General features: G+C 41.5%; 1 protein-coding gene across 4 annotated transcripts in view; it reads left to right on the forward strand.

Annotated features, from left to right (window-relative positions):
• RALGAPA2 (Ral GTPase activating protein catalytic subunit alpha 2) overlaps window positions 1–18,723 on the forward strand; it is a 341,643-nt gene that overhangs the window by 185,552 nt on the left and 137,368 nt on the right. For all 4 annotated transcript variants that reach the window (XM_028123771.1, XM_028123769.1, XM_028123770.1 and 1 more), the window contains one exon: window positions 13,682–13,810. In XM_028123771.1, the coding sequence (XP_027979572.1) occupies window positions 13,682–13,810 (129 nt within the window). The remainder of the gene's footprint in view (window positions 1–13,681; window positions 13,811–18,723) is intronic.

Here is an 18,723-nt window from a genome sequence, read left to right on the forward strand (position 1 = left end):
CCAATTTATTTTTAAAAAAGAAAAACAATTTAAGAACTCAAGCACTGAATGATTACATGAATTCTGAGTTAACATGACAAATACTGAGGGGCATTTTGTCCTGAAGCCGAATCTGAATGAGTGGTGTGGCCTGCAGCGCCAGAGCCTGAGGCACTGCAAGTGTTGGTGGAGGCAGGGAGGGGCTCAGGGGGGCTGTGCTCCCCCCTGTACACTGAGTGCACGCTGCCGAGCGACTGAGACGAGGAAGGATGGTGAGAGAACAGCTTGCATGGTGAGGAGTTGGCACATGGGCACAGATCATTGCTTCCTTCAAATGTCTGGAGCCCTGCCTGTGAGGAGAGAGAGAGAGATCAGGCTGTCTTACCTCCTGAGTGGGGACTGATGGTAGACTCCAGCTCACCACCAGAGGCACTTTCTAGCCAGGTGTCCTGTTCAGACGTGGCCCGTGATTGATTGGGGGTTTGTAAGCCTCTCAAACTCTGTCAGGTCCATCTATGGCCAGCTGGTCTGGCCACCCCCCTGGCAGCCTGGGCAAAAGGGCCATCCACTCCGGAGCTTGAGCCCTGGCCTTGCACTGAAGTCGCTGTATGCTTGAGTCAGTGACCTCATAGCCTCCTCTGGCCTGAGCTGCTTGTTCTATGAAATGGGGTTATAACAGCTCTCTTTGGGGCCCTGGAAAAATGAGGACAGTTAGGCCTTCAGTAGGTGCTAGTAGGGTCGCTGCAGAAGGGATTCCCCTGTTTGGAAAATCGCTTGTTGACCTGCAAGAGCTTCTTTTCCCATTTAGAATTCTACGAAGATTTTAAGAAAATTTACATTTTTCTTCAGGCAGAGAAGAACTGAGAGACCGAGAGGTGACTTCTAGAAGCATTGCAAATACTGAATTGTACTTGGGGAGGGAGATGCCTTAACTCCTGTGTGGAAAAGACTGATTTTTGAATATAAGAGATTTTAAGTCAAGACTGTGGTTTATAATCCATAAAGGATAGGTTTGGATACAAGGAAATAACATCAAGAAAAGCATTCTAAATTGCAAGTTTTGTTTCTGTGAGAAAGTGCTCTCCTTGTGGGGAATAATCTCTTTTTGTCTGTTGATTCCTTTTTAATACATAACAATAAGTGGGAGTGTGGTAATTGCAGACTGTTCAGCTATTAATGCTATTTACGGGAACACATTTTAGAGAGAACATTGTTTTCTGAAGAAACAATAAACAACGGTTTTTCTTTTGTTCTTCCATGGAAAAAATATTCTTTGGTAGGTATTTGTGGGCTAAATAAATTTTAGAAGAAGAGAATCTTTTAAAAGTAAGACAAAATAAAACATCTACCTTTTTTTTTTTTTTTTACCCTGTACTGGAGTCTTGCATTGAATGTGTGCAGCATGGTCTTTTTGTCAAGACTCAGGGCCTTTGTGTCACCTGTCTGCTTCACTCCCCTGGGTCCTCATAGAGTGCTGGGCTGTGCCCCTCCAGGAGCCCTGTGCTCTTGGCCTGCCCTCACTCCCAACTATGTAGAGCTGTCCCCTACCACGGAGGGGTCATTGCTGGAATGCAGGGACCACCTTTATTCTGCCTCATTCCCCTCACAGCCTGGGCTGACATGGTACCTGCAACTGAGTTAGCATTCAAGAACTTTGTCAACTTATTGTGAAATGTTTTTGTAGGAGACTATCAGAATGATGTGGCTTTCATTTTGGACTCCTTTTAAATGAGTGGGTTTTTTTTTTTAACAAAAGCACTTATTTTTTTTTTCTTTAGAGAGAGAGCATGAGCAGGGGAGGGGCAGAAGGAGAGGTAGAAAGAGAATCTTAAGCAGACTCCACATCCAGCATGGAGCCTGACATAGAGCTCGATCTCACAACCTTGAGATCATGAACTGAGCTAAAAAGAATAACTGACTGAGCCACCCAGGTGCCCTAATGAGTGGATTTGAAATCAAATCTATTTCAAGTCTTCTTTTTCAGTTGGCCCTAGAAAAATTAATATTTTAATAAGATCATAATTAGAAATGCTGTCATAATTTAATACAAGCAATGATGTATGAGGCTTTAGAATTTACAAAATGCTTTCCAATCAGTCTCTGTCGCCCTTTTTTAAGAGCACTGTGGGGTAGGTTGCATTTTCATTCCCATTTTACAGATGATGAAATTGATGCTCAGGAGATCAAAGTAGTGCTATCTTTTAGGAGTCTTATATCCAAATCCCTCCTCTTCCTTCTTCCTCCTCTCCAACATCTGCTGAAAGCAACTTTGTTTAAAGAAAGTACTTTTTAAGCCCCACAAATGAATTTTATTATATGTAAGTCAGAAACCAAAATGTTGGGTGCCTGGGTGGCTCAGTTGGTTAAGCGACTGCCTTCAGCTCAGGTCATGATCCTGGAGTCCTGGGATCGAGTCCCACATTGGGCTCCCTGCTCAGCAGGGAGTCTGCTTCTCCCTCTGACCCTCTTCCCTCTTGTGCTCTCTATCTCTCATTCTCTTTCTCTCAAATAAATAAATAAAATCTTAAAAAAAATAAAATAAAAAAAAGAACAGAAACCAAAATGTTAAACATCTATTCCTAGAATTTGAAGCAGCAAGCCATTTGTCGACCCATTAAATGTCATTTAATTATTCTAGATGGTCTCATTCCTTACCTTTACCTCTTTCCTTCCTCCTGTGGTGGGATTTGCATCCACTGGGCGCTCCATCATTGGAACAGGCAGGCTTTGCCAAAACTGCTGCTTTCTTAGTGGTTGAGAAGTAGGTTGAGAGAGCTAGCTCCCTTTGGGAATTTTCTCTCAGATTTAAGCCATTCTTGGGAGCTCATTGTCCAAACACATATTACATTATAAAAAAGAAGACTTTGTAAGTCTCTTGCCCAAGATGAAACTAAAAGTGTTCCCTGTTGGTACTGCTCTACATATCGCATCCAGACCTCCACCTCATGTTGGTGGGATGGGTTTGTAGAGTCTCAGAACTGAATGACCAGCACATTGCTCCTCTTTCTCTTCCTTTTTTATTTATTTTTTTTGACAGAACACGAAATATGGAAAGCTTTGATTTTGCTCCCATGCCCCGGTGGAGTAATTTTACATACAAGGAAACAAACTAGAGAGCATGCATCTTATGTTATCCTAGAATAAAAAGAATGTATAATCATATTCCAAAGCGTATTTCTTTTCCTGTGTGAGAACACACCAGAGGACATGGGAGGCTCCAATAGGAAGAGCCTTTCCTCTTTAACCTGTTCTTAGTCATGGGCTAACAAAGAGCCCAGAGACCCCCATGCCACCTAGCAGGCTGACCTTCATCCACACCTGAGAACGAGGCTTCCCAATTTCAGCAGGGAGAAGGAAACACTTTTAAATGCACTGGACACTCATCTTTGACAACAGAATGTCTAAATCTTTTGGCAGTATTAAATGAACACAGAAGCCACAAATGATGTGGGTTTTCTAGTATTCATTTGAGAGAAAAGTAGGAATCCTCATTTCTTGTCAGAATCCTGGGAGATATCTTGGTGTTTTTCCATAGAATCCTCTAACTACCACCCCTACACACACAGTGCCTATGCCTCTCACGCACGTGCATGAATGTGTGCGCACACGCACACACACATGCACACCCGTGCACGCATGCATGCTCAATTTTTGTCCAACAGTTTCCTAAGAATATTCTGGTGGGAGGCTCATTTCTATTTTGAAGATAGCATTTTATGACCTAGTTCCCTCATTTGATAATATTTCTATGAGAGGGATATGTATATATTTTGGAAGCACATTTTTAAGCCAGAGCATTTATTGACTTCACCTGAAAGTATAGCTCTAAAAAAGTATTATTTGCATTTATAAATGATTATGAGGCAGAGTGAATGGGATGAAAGAATAATTTGTGTTTCAGAGCTAAGTAATGCCCTCAGAATGATGCTCTGGCTCTACATATGAGGCCCGTTACTCACCAACGTCAAATGGTGCTTCATTGATCCTGTGTTAACACTTTATCTTCCAAAGGAAGAGGAGCATGCTTGAGTTTGTGTCCAGACCTTGGGACAATTTCTGCATAAATGAAAAAATTGAATGATGATCTCTTAGATCTTTCCTCTCTAGGTTTGCAAGGTTCCAAAGGAACACATTAAATATCCTTGTTACCCAAATTCAGTAGAGAGATGTTTCCCCTACTAAATTTCTGTACTTCATTCTAAGGTAATACAAGTGTGCAGTCAGATCCTAACCTGGATTCCAGCATGAGAGTGAATGAGTATTCTGCTTGGCGTCATAGGCAACGTTGACTGAACCTCACTGCACCTGTCAGCCATGGTGTTAGGCAGCACCTGACTATATTAAGCCTATGGTTTCATCCAAGAATTTCTTTTTAATATTCTAAGAATATATTTCTAGCTGATTCATTCCTGAACAGGATGAACAATATACCTGGGAGCAATGTGGCTGCCTGTTGCTGTAGCACCTATATTAATTATATGAGTGCATGTTTCTCCCATTGCGGTAATTTCTACCTTAATGATGTTACTTGCATGATTCTGCTCCATAAGTACATTTCTAACTGTCCTGTAATCTGTGATGGCAGTGACTCTTTGCCTTTGCTTCTGCTCCAGAATGTTGTGAAGGCTGTGGAGGAGTGGGGTGGAAGTGGAGAGACTTTAACTGGCTGCCTCAGAAAAAGCAGATTTGAACATCCTACTATCCCACCTCATCCACCCTGCTCCCTGGCCCTTATTACAAATGCCTTTCTGTGTCTACTTGTCCCTTGGCTTTTGCCACCAGGTTTGGTCCCATTTCAGAGTGCCGCATCCATGTCCAGCACTCTGAGAGGACTTTGTGCTCATGGGAGTCTGCTGCAGCCTCAACACTTTCACTCTCATTACTCACCAGCAGGGACTCATTGAAGCCCTCACTTGCTGAAGTCCCATTGTCAGGAGTTAATAACTGCTCTGAGCATCTGCATCAACCTCATTAAACCAGCCTGTTGTACAAACTGTAATGTTGTAGATTTGAGGCTCATCAGGGTCACGACTAAGACAGTCATTACATAGGCCGTGATGTCTTCAAGGCATGATTGGTGCAGCTGGTAAGTCACATCTCTCTACAACCCTCCAAACAGTTTTTTTCATCTTATGGAATCATAAATGTGCCGGAATTTCCTGATGGGTTTGCCATCTCTCTGTTAGTCTCCCCAGTGAGCTGTGAAATGCCCTTTATAGGAAGCCCACATGGAAGCAGCTCCTCCTGATTTGTGGGCTGCAAACAGGGTGTTGTTGGTCAGAGTAAAAGGGGCTTTATATTTCATTCATGTTGCTAAGGACTTAGGGCTGAGAGAATGACTCAATTCATATGATGGAGGGGTGAGTTCTTTCTCAGTGCATCTGGTCTCCAAGTACCCTGAGCATCCTTGCACTAATTTGCTAATCTCCAAAAATATTTTGAGAAAAGGTTGAATGCCACGTCACAGGCTCTGGCTTTCTTCCCACCCCAGGAACAATGGCCTTTCCATTTTAAACTTCCACATTCTCTCTAAGATGAAGAAGGATGTTCATTCTCATAGCTTTTATTCAGTGGTGTACTGGAAATTACAGCCAGGGCAGTTAGGTAAGAAAATGAGATAAAAGGCATCCAGACTGGAAAGCTATCTATAATCACAGACAACGTGATCTTGTATATAAAAACCCTAAGGAATTCCCACACTCACAAAAAACTCCTATTAGAATGAAAACATTAATTCAGCAAAGTTGCAGGATACAGGATCTATATACAAAATTAACTGTGTTTCTATACACCACAATAGACAATATGAAAATGAAATTAAGAAGACAGTTTCATTTATCAAAATGAACAGAATATTTAGTAACAAATATAACCTAGGAAATGAAAGAGATACACTGAAAACTATAAAACGTTGCTATAAGAAATTAAAGAAGACCAAAATAAGTGGGAAAATGTCCCATATCCCTGGATTGGAATACTTAATATTGTTAAGATGACAATATTCCCCAAGTTGATCTGCAAATTCAGTAGGATCCTTATCAAAATTCCAAAGGCCTTTTTTGCAGAAATGGAAAAGCTGATCCTAAAATTTGTAGGCAATTGCAATAAACCTCAAATAGCTAATATAGTCTTGAAAAAGAGCAAAGCTGGAGGACTCACAGTTCCCTATTCAAAACTCACTACAAAGCTACAGCAATCACAACGGTATTGGTGCTGGTAAAAGGTTAGATATATAGATCAATGGAATAGAATTGAGAGTCCAGAAATAAACCCATATATCTCTGGTCAACTAATTTCCGACAAGGGGGTCAAGACAGTTAAGTGGGAGAAGAATAGCCTCTTCAACAAGTGAATGATGTTAATGTGAACATCTTGTGAAAAGATGTTCAACACCATTAGTCACCAGGGAAATAAAAATCGAAGCCATGGTGAGATACCACTTCATATTCACTAGAATAGCTATAATTTTTAAAAAACATGAAAAATAAATGATGAGAAGTGGAGAAATTGGAACCCTCATATGTTATTGGTAAGAATGTAAAATGGTGACGCTGCTATAGAAAACAGTTTGTCACTTCCTCAAAAGTTAAAATATAGAATTACCATATGAACCAGCAATTCCATTGCTAGGTATATGCCCAAAAGTATTGACAATAAAGTAGGTATTCAAACGAAAACTAGTACACAGATTTGCATAGTAGCACTATTCACAATCACCAAAAGGTAGAAACAACCCAAATGTCCATCAGCTGATGAAAGGATAAACAAAATGTGGTGTATCAACACAGTGGAATATTATTGGGCCGCGAAAAGGAATAAAATATTGCTACATGCAGTAATATGGATAAACCTTGAAAACCTGCCAAATGAGAGAAGCCCGGTAAAAAACCCACCACGTAGTATATGAGTCCATATTCTGAAATACCCAGGGCAGGCATATCCATAGAGACAGAAAAGTAGATGAGTGGTTGCCTGGTGGGCAGGAATGGAGAATAACTGCTCATGGGTAGAGGGTTTTCGTCTTGGAGTGATGAAGATGTTCTCGAATTAGATAGTGGTGATAGCGCACAATTTTATGAATATACTGAAAATGACTGAGTTGTACGCATTAAAATTTTATTTATTTGAAGAGGGGCACGAGTAGGGGGAGAAGCAGACTGCCCATGGAGTAGGAAGCCTGACTCGGGGCTTGATCCCAGGACCCCGGGATCATGACCTGAGCTGAAGACAGATGCTTAACCAACTGAGCCAGCCAGGCATTCCTGAGTTGTACACTTTAAAGGGTATATTTTATCACATGTAAATTATATCTCAATAAAGCTCTCCCTGGTGATATGGTGGTGAGTATTCAGCACTCTCAATAACGCTCTTACAGATAACAGAAAGAAAAAGAAGTAATTAAGACAATCTGGCAACATATCAACTTCAGTATAAAATAAAATTCATATAGTGTTTCTTAAAATCAGTCAGTCAGCCAATCCCCCATTTTTCCTGAAGCAGTCAGTCTTCATCAGTTTGAAGGCTAGCAGAGTTCTTCCTCACAGATGCAGGATTAATTGCAAGCAATCATAAAAAACAGTGAAGGCTCTCCTAAGAGCTGAGGGTTGCAGTGACTGTCTCTGCCATCTGCCTGATGTTCTGTCACTCCTGAAATCCTGATTTCATGCAAATGGTCAAAGCAGCTCCTGTGGCCATCAAAAGTTCATTTCAGGGTTCTCACTCCCTTTTTCCTTTGCACGCTGCTGTCAGGGAAACTCAGTGTCTTCTCCATAGCATATTTCATGGTGAGAAGTACTAGGTGACTTTGTTTCTCCAGCTACAGAACCCAATTACTCTGTCCTGTCATATTTCTTCTGGCCTTGGTAACATAGTTACACCCAGAGAGGTCACATTTGTCCCCCATTTACAAAAATCTCTGCTTTTTCTCCAAAGAGATCATAACCATTCATGGCCCTTTTAACAGGTAATGTGTAGTGTATACCACATATTCCTTGACTCAGATCTTGAAAGGAATTTTTAGCTTTCTTCTGTGTTGTTGTTTTTTTTTTCAGTGACTCTTCCAGAAGCACAGTGCTCATGACATGATCTGCTGTGCTCTTTTTAAAAGGCCGTAATCCTAAAGGCTTTATTTTTATCAACAAAAAGTCCTGTCTGAACCAAGTTAGAGTATGAAGAGGCCAGGTAGCAGCTTGTGGTGTATAAAGGGTGTCTTGCACGGAGTGGAGGAGCAAAGACCTACTAGCAGAAACAAGAGGCCAAGGCTTTGGGACTTTGAGGGATCTGTTCTTCTGGTAACTAAATTTTTTTTTTTTTTTTGTCACTCAGCATTTCTGAACTTCCCTAAGGAGTTAATTGATACTTACAAATATGTCCTCAAGGTACTACAGGATTGTAGCTACCTTTTTAATTGTTAAAGTTTAAATTATATGCAGGGTTAGTGTTAAAAGTATCCTTTTGCATTCAGATATTTTGGTAATTAGTAATTCTACTTGGGCGTGGAATGGGTTGAACCTTTTCATTAACCAGATTAATGAGATAACCAGATCTGAACATTCTCTCTTTTACCAAACAAAAGACCTCCCTCTAGAATTTTCTAGATAAAAGGCAGGTATCTTCTCTGAAAAATAATGAAGTTATTCATTATGTAGCATTTTATTTTTCTTAAAGTAAAAAATTAGAGAAGGAGTTCAGTGATTTTGTACACATAAATTTTATTTCTTAACAATTCTGTTTGGCCTCCTGGAAGGTCTGAGTGACTTTAGGTGGAATAACCAGATCTGTTTGCTCCTGAGGAGCAGGCGCGAGTCCGCTAAGGAAAGGCAGGGAGACAGATGGTCGGCTATTGTGTTACAACCATCATCTGCTGGGCCGTGAGCAAATATTAAGTGAATAATATATATGTAATTGGTGTGAAAGTACAGTTGCAACATTTCTAATTCCCTTTGAACGATGGCTACTTCTTGAACATTTGTGTTTCATAGAATACTATATTGAAATGTTTTTGTTTACAGGGTTAATCCATTTTAAACTGCTTTAAGGTGAACATTTTCCCCCATTTCTGACACCACTGTGCAATATTTTGAATTGAAATGGCCTGTAATGGCCCTTTTTTTATTTTCCATAACAACACGAGCACTAAATTATAGCTGTGCAATTATGTAAACAATGGAAATGCTTCCAGAATGAATCCTTCCTTTTAAATTTTCATTTTGTGTAATTGTTGGAAGGTTTGGAGCCATAATAAACAAAATTATTTTACACATCGTTCTAAAGGTCAATTATAAGAGAACTAAAGAAACAACACTATGCAAAATGAATAAACCAATTTCTGTTGCCATCACCATATGTTTTTCTTATCACTTATGGTTTTTCCAGTTACTGTGTACATAGCATTCAATTAAAGCGATTCATTTACCAGGCTGAATGCGGTTTGTGTTTATAGAACCGTGCTTTGGAGGAGAGGAAACAACACGCCTCTATTTGAATTACCTGATTTTTTGTGAGATCAGTGATAAGAGACAGATGTTCTCACCAGTTACTTTCTCATAAGCCAGAATCTTTTGATAAGCTGCAAATTCACAATTATCATCGTACAATCCACTTTCACACTCAATGTGTAGCATGCATGCGGACTTTTAACCAAAAACAGAAAAATACTACTTTGGTTGTCTGTTTACTATATGGCAGCATTTTGCAGAATGAATTTTATTTCCTTTGAACAAAACCGTGTGAAAGAGTTTTGTCTGCGCCTCATACTGGTCAATTTTCAAGAATAAACTGATTCCTGTCCATTTTTCATTGGGCTTATTATATTTTAGTCTCTTTAGATTATGGAAAAAGAAACTATTTTTGCTACCAGATTCACTTGTTTCAGGTACATTCTAGAACTGAGAAGAATGAAAGCTAGAAAGTCTAAACATACCATTTTCCTGTTTTTATTTTATTATTTGCCTTGGAAATTATATACATTATAGCTAATTGCTAGAATGCTTTGCTAAGAATGTTATCTGAGAGCATTAATTTCTAGAGTTTTTTAATATCTGGGATAATGTAATCTGAGAGGCTTATTTGTGCCACCTTTGAAATCTTTTGCTCTTTTTGAATATCAGCAAAATAATAGTCCACTGAATTCTACAAAGTAAATCTACAAAGTAAATTCTAGAAAGTAAAGTCTTTCAGAGTCCTTCCCTTTTTGAAAAAAAAATTTGTTACTCTGTTTATTTTTGTATGGCCCTTTTCAGTTTAGAAAGGCATGTGTTCACATACTATACCATTAGATATGACTCTGTATCCATCTTTAATGGAAGAGAAACATGAAGCCCTAGGCATGGTAAGATCTGCCCACAGTCACATACACTAGGCCTTGAATCTAAGCCTCGAGGCCCCAGCCCCAGAGCTCTTTTCATCACACCAAGGTTTGAGTGCAGGGGCATTTCCCGTCGGTGGTCACCATGGAGGTTTCACTAAACAGCATCTAGTCACCCAGTAAGAACAATGGCCCCTCCTCACCTCCACCGGTCCCTGAGACTCTCTCAGGTAGGCCAGCTGGAGTGGGCACAGAACTCTCACACCACCCTCAGGATCAAGCCACCCTTCATAACAAGGAGAGACTTGGGACGCCTCGGTGGCTCAGTCGATTGGGCGTCTGCCTTCGGCTCAGGTCATGATCCCAAGGTGCTGGGATCGAGTCCCACATCGGGTTCCCTGCTTGGCAGGGAGCCTGCTTCTCCCTCTGCCTGCAGCTCTGCCTGCTTGTGCTCCTTCTCTCTCTGACAAATAAACAAACAAATAAAAACAAGGGGCGCCTCTGTCAGGCAGTGCTATTTAACAAAAATGCTGTAGCCTTGGTTTACTGTTAGTGTTTTGACAGAAGGGTTATTTTCTATTTGTGACATAGGATACTAGTTTTCCAGAATAATCTTACTTAAGTTAAAAAAATGACTTGCTTTCAAAAACAGACAAATAATGCTCACTTTGGACATGGATATGGCAAAAGGCATGAGGTCCTACCTGAATAATTAACATTTGGGAAGCACCGTCCTGTTCCGTCTATAGTTGAAACCCTGGAGACCGTGTAGCAAGTTTCAGAGTCTCCAGATTTTTATTTTCTGGAGATTCCAGCAGTAGTTGTGATCTTACATCTGGAGGGGAAGGGGAAAGGAAGATTCTACTAGCAATGAGTGGAACCCTTGGTGGATATCCCTCTGTTGGGAATATGCAGTGGCTCTCTTTTGAACACCACACAGTTATTCCTAATTTTCACATGTTATCACAAAGAGAGAACATTTGGGTTGTTCCATTCCAACGTGGATAAGCAATAAGCAGGCATATGGCCATAATTTGGCTGACTGGCCATATAGTTCCCCCTTTGACTTCCACATTACCCCTACCCCAGTGCTGCCTTTAACTGGAGACAGCTAGCCCAGCCCCGCTTTTCCTCAGGGCTCTGTCTTACGTGGGTGGCAGGGTAGGGTAGGCTAGCCATCTGTTATTTTGCCCTCTCTTCTCAATCTTCTTGCCCATAGAAACCGGTTCCGTTGAAGTGACTGGCCCGCATCCAGGGGGTGGGGAGCCGGGTGAGTTTATCTCCGCTCCATGCATTTCTGCTGTCTTTAGCATCAATGGCAACTTTGTAATTTTTTGTGAATGCCCCATTTACAGGGCATTACCTTTACACATGTGAATCTTGTGAGGCAAAATGGATTTCATGTACAGATTCTGGCCCTAGCTTATTAAAAGAGTCAGTTCATAATTCCCACAAACTTGTCCCAGAAAAGCATTTTTTGAAAGTTAAAACTCTAAATTCCGGTGGTGAAAATGGCTTATTTAAGTAATACGCCAAAGATTTTTTAAAAAAATCGACAGGGTTCAAAGCTTAGTTCCTCATCTCAACAGATGGAATTAGCACACACATAACAAAGTTAACAACATGGTTGTTTGCATTATTAATCTTCAGATGCATGGCATTCTGCTACCTTGCTGGCCAGGTTTGCACGAATCCTTTCACTGCGGGATATGTCAACAGAAATGTGCTCCCATCTGCTGCTGGGTAGCTTGATGCCTGATATTCTGAGACAAGGCCCAGCACAATGCGTACCTCTGTGAGTAATTACAGGTGTGTGGTGAGGAGCCCAGGGCATTAATCAGAGGCTTAATTATGAAAAAGGTGGATCTTTTGTTCCACTCTTGGAGCTTGAGTTTACTACACACTTTCTAAACTGCAGCATCCATCTGCTGAGCCCCTTAGAATGTTTACTTTGGCTGATATGGACCCTAAAGTGTATCAAAGGATGTGATTAAAGCGGGGTTAAACATTAACTTGGGAGAAGTGTGGGTCAGGTTTTTCTTTCCTTCCTTCCTTTATCTGTCTGTCTACTTACCTATTTATTTTTGGTATAGGACAAATTCTGCTGAAATGCTAAAACTTTAAATTAGTACTTGCGAAACTATTGACCATATCTGAACTCTAAAAGAGTAAGCATTGTACAGTCATTTTAAGGATATAAACAGCACAATTTGTAGAAACTAAATGAATCCACTGTGTAAGGAAAAAAATAAGTCTTGGGAAAAAAAATGTATTGTGAACACATAAAAATTCTCTTTCAAGATTACAGGTTGTGAAATGAGGTTATTTTTGTCACAAAGGACTTATGTTAGAATTTAGCAGGTTGCTACTACTTTGCTCTAACTTAATGAAATTAAATCCCGGATTATTTTAAAGGGCTTCTTAAATAGCCGCACTGAAATCTGAGAAAAGAAACCAGACTTTTTTTTTGTATTTTGCTTCTTGTATTTTGGGACTAACTATAGGTTGAATAACTACAAGACACATGAAGTCTAGTACTTCAGTATGTTTGACTAATGTGCATGGCCTAGAACTGCATAGAAGAAGTTTGTGGTGCTCTGACTAATCCCCCATGCACACACACACTTGCACAGATGGCTACGGAGATGTGTCCTGGCCGTGGGTGGCACGAACGCTGTCCAGTAGTGGAGCCCTGCTTTGCCCCAGGCTGGGACATGGTGGCTGCCTCACAGCAGAGCTGGCGGCCAGGGGCTGGCCTGCCCCCCACCAAGGACAGGCTGTTCCAGACACAGCAACACCAGGTGTCTGGGCAGTCAGTGGTCTTCATGCTGCACCCCATGTAAAAGGCAACTGCTGTATTTGCACTTTGACCTCACGATCACACTTGTACCCAGAGCCACGCCAACTCCCTGAGCTTAGACTCTGACCACACTCCATTCATTCCCATTGTTTAACACAGAGAGTTATCCAAAGAGTGAAAATTTCCAGGTCTTTGCCTACTTGAAGACTTTTTAATGTAATAGTGTGCTTTAACTTCTGAAAATGGAAGAATTCTGGAAGTGATAGATGTTTGCAGGTTTTATTTGTATATCTACCTCGACACTCCTGTAGCTTGTCCGAAGAGCTCACCTTAAGGTGGAAGACAGAAGGAGTGGCTAGTCCCAATGCCATGACTTAGATTTTGTCATCTTACAACTGAGTATCCATTCTCTTACCTGTAAAATGGGTACAATAGGCCCTGGGCCAGCTCATCTTCCAGTACCCCTTTTACTGAAAAATTTCTGTGACCTGTGTTCTCTCAGTTTATCACACAGTGGCCATATGTACCAATGAGCTGACAACTTTGGAATTTTGTTGTTGAAAATTACAGTTGTGTTTTCTTATCTTCCCTTTTAGGATATCTTAAACACCATTATAAGGCACTGTCCACCCCGCTTCTTCTCCCTGGGTTTGCCTGGCTTCTCAATGCTGGTGGGGGACTTCATCACGGCTGCTGCCAGGGTCCTCAGTACAGACACGCCGGCGGTGAGTATGACAATGCTCAGCATCCAAACTCCCAGGAGGCTTCACAATTGCTAACAAGGTTCAGATTTCTCCACTCTTAACAGGTGTTGACTCATTAGTGCAATGTGAAACTGGGCTCTCGGGTAGATGCCCTGGCAGCTGATGTGTGAAATTGTAGGATAAGATGACACACTGGTATTGGGAAGGCGTTTCATCAAAAGGCCAGAGTGTGAAAAATCATATCCTCACTAATATTTCAGCACATTTACACAGTCAGAAGCAGGACTTATCTCTTAGAGTCTATTAGCATTTTCCAGTAAATGGTGGCACAGAGGAGATGTCTGTAGTAAAGAGAGAATTTTAAGTGTACATTATCAGTAATTTCTTAAATTGTTATCTTGCTTATAATAAGTCTAATAGAAAATATTTTTTAAAAAAGTTAGAAATGTTAGAACACTTAAATTTTAAGCAGATAATGAATATATATTATTAATGTGCAATAAAACTGACAAAATTCTTGTACTAAAAAACTAGAATCAAGTAGATTAAGTGTGAACATTCAGGGCTGCAAAAAGAAATTATTTGCAGTCTCCACATTTACCTCCACTATTGGGGCAATGTGTTAATAATGCCTTTTGAGAGAACACTCTTCTACATTTCAATTTAAAGGGCCTCTCACTTTTGTGCTCTATACAACTGTTACCTGTTCAGACTCATTGTTTTCCTCTGCAGATGGTGTGAATGAAATTAGCTTTATTGTTTGCCAGGGACTTGTACTGAAATCAATATGAGCATCTAGCTATGTAAATTTTATTTGGTATATTGTTACTTTTTCACTCTACTTATTTCTCCTGTGCAGGGTAAATCAAACTCCAACCCTGGATTTTAAATTAAGTTGTTTTTTAATACTTTATGTAGCTGGTATTTCACACTGGTATTTTCATGTGCTAACTTCTTATAAGGATAAAGTAAAAAGCAAAGAGAAGGGAAAAGAGGAGCAAAAAGGAAGGATGAAAGAAGAAAAGAAAGGTAGAAGAAAAAAAGGAAGAAAAATGTTGGGTTTGTTCAACTTTTTTTGTGAGGAATATGACAAATTTTTATGATTCTTTATATCTGAAAAAGATTTTAGGATAATCATTCTCAAAGAACCTTCAAATCTGGGGCGCCTGGGTGGCTCAGTCGTTCAGCGTCTGCCTTCGGCCCAGGTCATGATCCCAGGGTTCTGGGATCGAGCCCCGCATTGGGCTCCCTGCTCGGCGGGAGGCCTGCTTCTCCCTCTCCTACTCCCCCTGCTTGTGTTCCCTCTCTCGCTGTGTCTCTCTCTATCAAAGAAATAAATAAAATCTAATAAAAAAAAAGAACCTTCAAATTTATTTTTAAGCATTTAGATCAACATTGAGGAAACTCACAGGGCACAGGAAGGAAAATCATACTTCTTTATTGACGATTTCCTTACTTGCTATTAGAATTTCCTGTAAAAATGCTGGCACCCTTTCTAGAGATAATATCATGCATGGTGGTCATTCTCGGTGAAAATTTATCTCTTGGCTAGATAAGCTGTTAAAGTAGCTTCCCCAGTTTTTTTTTTTCAAGAAAGAGAACATGTGGTCATGCGGAAGTGAGAGTTATATCTGAATTACTTTGAATTTCTCTCAGTTTAAACTTGAGGTTTAAAGTTGTAGGGGAACAGGTGAGAGGTGTTTGGATGGGGCACACCTACTCACTCAGAATTTTTGGTTAACAAGAGTCAATTACAAGTTTGAAGTACCTCTGCTATGCAGATCTGCCCCGCTGAGGCAACTGGGGAAAGACATGTACATGCACGGGTCCCCAAGAGATAGGCAGGAGCTTGTGCTCAATAAACGTCCTTTGTAGTAGCTGAAAACTACAACTAATCCAGATGTCCATCACCAATGGAACAGATATAGTGTGCACATAAGATAGCGTGTTACTTATAATCCCCTTCTCATGCTAGACCCTGGAGCTCTGTGGGGTCAGACCTGGGTTCCATCCTAGTGTTGCCTTGTACTGTACTGATTCTCTACCCTAGAGAATATGCTTAGGCACACAGGCCTCATTCTTCTGTGTGGAAATTGGGACTCACCCCAGGCTCAGTGCTTAGGCCAAAAAATTATTTAGATTTACCATATTCATTGAATAAAGCTGTGTAACAACTCCTTATTTTATTTAAGCTCTAATGTTTTGTATCTGATTATTACATAGTCTAGCATGCAATCTAAAAGTCCACAGCTCAGGGGCGCCTGGGTAGCTCAGTTGGTTAAGTGTCTTGGTTTTGGCTCAGGTCATGATCTCAGGGTCATGGGATTGAGCCCCACATCGGGCTCCGCACTCAGCCGGGAGTCCGCTTGGCCCTGCCCCTCCGCCTATGCCCCTCCCCCCTCGTAAATAAATAAAATCATCTTTAAAAATTAAAGTCCACAGTTCAAGCCAGGCTCACATGACACAGTAATTAAGGCCACTCAGGGAAAGGAATCGATGAAGTCTAAACCAAGATTGTCTGGTAGATAAAGGGCAGCGATTAGAGAGGACTGACAAAGCAAGGCTGTTTGAGAAACATTTACTGTGGATCCACTACATGCTGGGACCTGGCCTGGATGAGTATGACAGGGCCCCTACCCTCAAGGAATCAGCTGGGTAAACTCAGTGTTAATATCTGTGCATAAGTTTCTAGCAGCCACAGTAGAATCACATCCAGACCCCAGAGGGAAGGCAACAGAGGAATAGTTCGTTCTGCTTTGTGAGAGGTGGAGGGGAAGAAGACCTACATTAGAAAAGTCTTCATGGGAGAAGTGATGCTGAAGCAGAGACCTGAAAGGCCATCGGTGTTCATCAGCAGCCACCCCTTATCTTGAGATACTTTTTGAGCACCTACTGGGGTAGAGAAGTAGTGAAAACCATCTAACCCTGTCTTCATTGGGGTTACAAACACAGAATGACTATATAACACATCAGAAAGTGATGTATGCAAAGAAAAAACCCTGAACGGGGATGTTGGGGACCACAGAGGTGGAATGACAATGTCTTGAATTCACTTTAAAATATTGAAAGTGGAAACTTCTTAGTGAATTTTAAATATTGAAATGAAAAAAATGAAACAGATACAGATGATGCAAGAGTGGTAAAATCTTGAATCTAGATGTTGGGTAGTTAGGCGTAACACTCTTTCTCCCTTTTTATTTAAAGATCTTCTTAACATAAAAATAAAGGAAAAGAAAGGCAGCAGATGAGGGGACAGACTGATGGAGATGGGGTAGAAGGACAGGGCTCTGGTCAGGTGGAGCCCGTCAGTGTGAGATGCCTCTTGGCCCCTGAGGGGGCACGACATACAAACCTGGACTTCAGGGGAGACTTCAGGGAAGGCAGTCTGGTATAGAGAGAAATGTTGGGGAATCCAACATGTAGGAGGCATTGAAATCATGGGTTGGATATCCTTTGGGAGTGAGCATAGATCTGAGAGAGAAGAGGGCACAGGACCACACTCAGCGTCACAGAGTTTGGATCCTAAGGAAATGAGGCATTCCATTCCATGAGACTGTCAGATCGCCTTAGGGCCAAATGGTGAAAGTGTTCCCAGGCCCAAGGGAGCCTGCGTCCTACACTGGCCAGGGGTCAGGTGAGGAAAGGCCTGGGTGGTGACCACAGGGCTTTGTATGGTAGAGGTCACATAACAACTGTATTCACTGACCAACTTTGGCAAGTCTTAACATTTTCATTTTGCCCCAGTGGTTTCAAGTCTTTGTATTTAAAAAAAATGAAATAAACCATTAAGGATATAGCGACTTCATGCCTGATGCCATGGCCATGGTTACAGTCGGAGCTGCTGTCACTCTCACCTGACCTGGGCTTCAGTGAGCACCTGATGCTCTGCTCTCCCTGAGAGCGTCCACCCCACACTCCTGCTCCGTTCTGATGGCACCACTCCTCGGGTGCAATGAGACGGGCACTGTGCCACGTGGCTTGGGGGTCGCTACCTGGGAACCCCAGTGCTTTTCTCAGACTCTGCCCCCTGGAGCTCCTCCAATCCCTGCAGCACACCCACATGGCCTCTGGGCTCTGTGCACCTGGGCCTTTTACAGGCCCACAGGTGCCCCGGGTCTTCTGCCTTTTCCATTCCCACTGCCTGCACTGGCCTCTTGCCCCTCACCTCGCTCCCTCACTCTGCCGGCCTGGTTGGCTCCCTGCAGCACTATGTGACTTCTAGCAACAGTGTGTCTTCGTGTCCCTAACTGTCCTGAGCAGAACAAATCATTGCCACATTTTGGGTTCCAGAGAGTATTCTGTGTGTTTTATATTGTCCTTTGGACCTGTGTGCTGATGAGAACAAAGTGAGATAAAACATGAATGTTCTGGGCTCCCATGATATCCCTGCTATCTGGTTCTCATAGCTGTGTCAGTGCTATTTGCCTCTCTCCCACACCCCGCATGCCACACCACCATCTCTCTGGGGGAGGGAGACTCGCTTTCATTTCGTACGCCCAAGTGCTTAACAAAATAGGCCCACTGTGGACCCTGGAGTTAGATGGCCTCGCTGCAAATCAGAGTGTGTCACTTGACAAGCCACTTAATTTCTCTGAGCCTCAGTTTCCTCACTTGTAATGTGGAAATGGTAATAGTATCTACTTAATTAGATTGTTGAGGGTATTCCATGAGGAAATGCTTGTACAGCATTTAGAACAGTGCCTAGCACTGTAAGTGTTAGCTGCTATTATTATAATTATTAGATAATAGTAGAGAGACAGAAGGGTAGATGGACAGGTGGGTAGGTGGGCGAATGGCATACCTTTGTAATCCTGTTGCCCGCCCCATTCTTGGCTAATCATAGCTGCTAGTAAGTGTTGGCTAGATTGAAATCTAGTGAAGTGTCTCCTTTAATAGATACCTAATTCCAATAATGGACAAATAAGTGATTTTGT

This window comes from Eumetopias jubatus, unplaced genomic scaffold (assembly GCF_037043125.1).
Source record: "Eumetopias jubatus isolate StellerSeaLion01/CBP00866 unplaced genomic scaffold, mEumJub1_p1.0 scaffold_9, whole genome shotgun sequence".
NCBI lineage: Eukaryota > Metazoa > Chordata > Mammalia > Carnivora > Otariidae > Eumetopias > Eumetopias jubatus.